Genomic DNA, 5,186 nt, shown 5'->3' with positions numbered 1-5,186 from the left:
ACAGCAACCTCAAACTCGTGGGCTCAAGCCATCTTCCTGCCTCAGCCTCCTAAGTAGCTGGGACTATAGACACCTACCACCATGCCTGGTTAATTTATTTTTAGTAGAGATGGGGTCTTGCTCCTGCTTAGGCTGGTCTAAAAATCCTGAGCTCAAGCAGTCCACCCACCTCAGCCTCCCAGAGTGCTAGGATTATAGGCATGAATCATAGTTTCTAGTCTATTTAGTTTTTATTTTTATTATGTTTTTTCTATGTTTTTAAATAGTATATACAGGTTTATTTGAGTTTTCTTTCATGCCTATAAACTAGGACGTTGCCAATTTTGTACTTAAACTGTTGTGTGAATTTTTTTTTTTTGAGACAGAGTCTTATTTTGTCACCCTCCATAGAGTGCTATGACAGCACAGCTCACAGCAACCTCAAATTCTTGGGCTTAAGCGATTCTCTTGCCTTAGCCTCCCCAGTAGCTGGGACTACAGGCACCTGCTATAACATCTGACTATTTTTTTGTTGCAGTTGTCATTGTTGTTTGGCAGACCTGGGCTGGATTCGAACCCGCCAGCTCTGGTGTATGTGACTGGAGCCCTAGCTGCTGAGCTACAGGCGCTGAGCCTGTGTGAATGTTTCTGAAAGATAAATTGCCAGCAGTGGAATTACCATATTTTGCCATGTTTAATGTGCACGTTTGCCCAAAGTTTTGAGTAGAAAATAAGATTAAACATGGCTGGTATGGTTTGGGAGAGGGGGCTCAGCAAGCCGTGTGGGTGAAGGCTGAAGCCTGGCAATGCAGAGGGGACTGGGAGCCCCGCACAGGCCCCAAGGACCCACCTTGCTACCCATAGGCTCAGCCACCTCAGAAGCTCCTGCCCCACAGGCCATGTATGTGGCCATCTCAGGTGTGGGGCCCCAATGTGGCAGGGAGGAAAGGGCTCCCAGAACAGAGGAAAGGGGCATCCTTTACGGAGCAGGCAGCTGCAGGAGGGCCGTGTGGTCTGCATGTTTATCAGGGGAGCATTAGTCCTCCCCAGATGTGTCTCTCCTGCCCCAAAGCCAGCCACTTTCTCAAGGGATATTTTCCTGAAAGTTTGGGCAAAAAACATGGGTGCACATTATAATGCCCAGGAACATGTATAATTTTACACAGCAAAACACAGTAATGGTTAGATGGTTAGATTTCTTTTAGGGTACATATTTCCAAAATACTCCTCAAAAAAGTTTAAATCAATTTACACCCCATCCAATAAATATGAGGGTGCCAGTTTCACTATATCCTTGTGGGAAATGGGCATGTTTTCATTTTGGACAATCAGATAAAAGGAAAACTAATTCGTCGCACATATACTCTTTCTAAATGCTTGGGAAAATGACTCTCGGGTGGTGCCTGTGGCTCAGTGGGTAGAGTGCCGGCCCCACATACCGAGGGTGGCAGGTTCAAACTCAGCCCTAGCCAAACTGCAACAAGCCTATAGTCCCAGCTACTCGGGAGGCTAAGGCAAAAAATCGCTTAAGCCCAGGAGTTGGAGATCGCTGTGAGCTGTGATAATACAGCACTCTACCAAGGGCGATAAAGTGAGAATCTGTCTCTTTAAAAAAAAAAGACTCTCATTTGGCCCAGAGATTATTACTGTGAGTCTCTCAGTGAGGTGGACATTGGCTCTCTGGTTTCTTTCTCCTATAGTTCCTACTCATTTTCCACAAGGCTGCAGCCGGGGAACTACAGGAGGACAGTGGCCTGATGGCGCTGGCAAAGCTCTCTGAGATTGACGTTGCCCTGGAGGGCGTCAGAGGTGCCAAGGACTTCTTTGAAGCCAAGGTAGGTGACTCGTCCCTTCTGTGCAGAACAGCCACTCCCTTCTCCTGCCCTACAGGAACGCCCTGTCCAGGGCCTCCCTCATTCACTCGCTCAGGGCAGGTGAGACTGCTCCAGGGTAATTCTGTCTGTCATGTATAGTTGCAGGGACAGGAGAAAGTGTTTTTGTGTCATCTGAAAATTAAACACAAAACAGAAAAACAACCAAATGGCAAAAGCATTTGATTCTGGTTTCAGGTTCAGACAAGTTTGCTGCTCCAGGGCTCCAAGATGGACTCTTGGTCCTCACTTTGCTACAAAATTCCTTTCCATCCTAAACCATAGCTGGGTTGCTTTGAGCTACATCCACCTTTGCACCTGTGTTATAAGCAGGTGGTTAATGGGGCCAGAGGAGCGGGACATGGTGGTTTGCCCCAAATCAATACTTGCTCCCTTGACAATGGTTGGGAATTGGGAAGGAATCTCCAGTGCATGGTCCCAGAGCCCTTCTGGGTGCTTCCATTCACCCACACATTCATGCTGTCATTGTTGGACACCCATAGCTGGGTACTGTCACTTTTGTCTGTACAGAGTATACCTGAAGAAACAGAGACCAGGAGAGTCCTCCCGATCTCCTGCTGACCAGAGCTGTGGGGTCAGTGGGAAAGGGCACAAGCACTGGAGCCAGGCCCTCTGAGGTCAGATCCTCCTCCTCCTACCCTGTTACCTACCCTGTTGCCACTCTATGCCTTAGTTTCTTCATCTGCACAATGAGGATGACAGTAGAATTGCCTTGAGGATTAAATGACTATGAAAGTATTTGGCAGGTGTCTGGTGAGCACTCCATGTGTGCTGTGAGCTGGGGAACTCTATACCTCCTCTGGTGAAGTTTTACCTTATTCTTGGAGCTTGCCCAAAGTGTCCCTGGTGACATATCCTGGCCTGCTTGGGCTTCTGAGCAGGACCCTATTCTCATGTCTCCATGATGCTGCTTGGACACAGATTCCCTCATCCTTCTGCTAGTCCGCAAGCCTAAGTTCCTAGTGCCGTCATCGGACAGTGTCAGGGACAGGCTGTCCAGTCGTTGCATCTTGACACCAAGCATCATATCACCTGAATGTGGCTCCTGAATGTGGCTCGGCCCTTCCTTCTAACCTAACATTGATTCTACCCATCTCCAGCAAAACTAGGCACCACATTAAGCTCTGGCACACAACTCCTTTCCAAGGGTGAAGTGGACAAAGTTGTTGCCCTCCCGGGGCACAAGATTGTCCAGTGAGGAGAGCAGACTCTGCCTTGATAGGTGGAGGTAGAGGAAGGGGAGGGTTATTTCAGTTGGGACAGATCCTCTCCCTTCATTGACTGGATCAACATTTGCAGATCCCTTGGGATGCCTTGGGAAAAGTCCCAGGGTTGGAGAACCCAAGGTTGGCAGGACACAGTTTTCAGTCCCCTGTGGCAGTATGATGTGGTAAGTGCTGTCGCTGAGGTGCCTCTCAGTCTCTGGGAACATCTTAGCAGGACATTCAAGACCTGTTGACCTCTGGCTCTGACCCACTCCAGCCTCAAATGCTGCCACACCTTTTCACACCTGGACCTCAGTACCTGCCGCTCCCTCTGCCTGAATGCCCCACCCAAATGCCTCTGCCTAAGAAACTCTTCTTCACCCACACCCTCCTGAAAGAGTGGCCTCCCTGGGCTGACTATCCAGAGGGAGAGTCGGCACCTTCTGCTCCCCCTGTTCCATGTGGGCGTGGTGTTAGAACGTGTCTGTAACAGGTGCTCTTAGACACTTTTGGTAAGAGCATGAATGGACCCAACTTTTTATAGAGCACTTTGGGACTCGCTGTTAACATTTTATATTCTTCATGTCCAGAATTATGTCTCTAGGATTTTTTTTTTTTGAGACAGAGCCTCAAGCTGTCCCCCTGGGTAGAGTGTCATGGCATAGCTCACAGCAACCTCCAACTCCTGGGCTCAAGCGAGTCTCCTGCTTCCGCCTCCCAAGTAGCTGGGATCACAGGCGCCCACCACAACGCCTGGCTATTTTTTTTCGGTTGCAGCCATCATTGTTGTTTGGCGGGCCCGGGCTGGATTTGAACGCACCACCTTAGGTGTAGGTGGCTGGCGCCTTAGCCACTTGAGCCACAGGCGCCGAGCCTGGATTATTTTTTCTAAGACAGTCTCACTTTGTTGCCCCTGGCAGAGTGCCATGGCATCATAGCTTACCACAACCTCAAACTCTTGGGCTCAAGTGATTCTCTTGCCTCAGCCCCCCACCCTCAGCCCGAGTAGCTAGGACTACAGGCACCCACCACCATGCCTGGTTATTTTTAGAGACAGGGGTCTTGCTCTGGCTCAGGCTAGTCTCAAACTCATGAGCTCAGGCAGTCCGCCCACCTGGGCCTCCCAGAGTGCTGGGATTACAGGTGTAATGTCTCTAGGAGTTTATCTGAGGGATAGCATGCATGTGGATGGATGGACAAGGGTTTTCATATAGCATGGTTGGTAATAGGGAAAACCTGGAAAGGACCAAAACTCGCACTTGCAGGGAGGTGAGTCCACATTGTACAGCTGCGCATTTGCTCACTTCCCACTCTCAAAGGCTGGTACGCAGCTGTCATGTATAGTTTCAGGGACAGGAGAGTGTGCTAGACGTCCAAAATAAGTAAAACAAAATATTTGAGACCTAATTTTGTTAAATATTAAATACAACTTGGACACTCATGTACTACATATCGGTGTTGGTGATAGTTATGTCTGAGGGACTTACTTTACGTTTCTGTGATGTTTTATAATGAGTGTGCATTATCTTGCTAACCAGAGGAAAGATGAAGCGCATAGTAATACAGATTTTGCTCATCTTGTAATGCTTATATGTCTGCCTCCTCACTCAGACTCAAAGGCAGAGTAGGTGTATTATCTTTGTAATTACAGCACTGGGCATGTAATGGCCCTCAGTAAACGCTGGCATGAATGGCAAACAGTGCATCATTACTGGAATTTGGGAGACAGCCAGAAAGGAGCTGACGTTTGTGACAGATGTTCTGAGATGAATGGGGATTCACCTTGTCATCAAGGGAGGGAAGGTGTTTCTGTCATGGGAACAGCGAGAATAAGGGCCCCAGGCCCAGAGGGTGTGGAGTGCTTGGGGCTGGAGGAGCGTCCCTATGCAATGAGGACCCAGGATGGGTGAGGGAGCAGGACTGGTGCCGTGGCTGGGAGTGGAAGAGAACGTGGAGACCAGAGCATCAGGCCAGCACTTCCCACCCTTTGACTCTGAGGAAGGATGGCCCCTGGACACACTGGACACAATCAGACAGGAGCTCTGGCCTCCCCAAGGCTGAGAAGAGCTGGATGAGAAGGTCAGGCCTTCTCCAGCCTGCTGACCAGCTG

The 5,186-nt window shown here is 49.3% G+C and overlaps 1 protein-coding gene across 1 annotated transcript in view; it reads left to right on the top strand.

Moving 5' to 3' along the window:
- Positions 1–5,186, top strand: part of EFHD1 (EF-hand domain family member D1) — a 45,481-nt gene that overhangs the window by 32,667 nt on the left and 7,628 nt on the right. The window contains exon 3 of the mRNA XM_003784856.3: positions 1,680–1,814. Coding sequence (XP_003784904.1) covers positions 1,680–1,814 — 135 coding nt within the window. The remainder of the gene's footprint in view (positions 1–1,679; positions 1,815–5,186) is intronic.

This window comes from Otolemur garnettii, unplaced genomic scaffold, assembly GCF_000181295.1.
Source record: "Otolemur garnettii isolate 467f Iridium unplaced genomic scaffold, OtoGar3 scaffold00013, whole genome shotgun sequence".
Lineage (NCBI taxonomy): Eukaryota > Metazoa > Chordata > Mammalia > Primates > Galagidae > Otolemur > Otolemur garnettii.
Note: the sequence above shows the minus strand (reverse complement) of the source record. Positions and strands in the feature narration are given on the sequence as shown.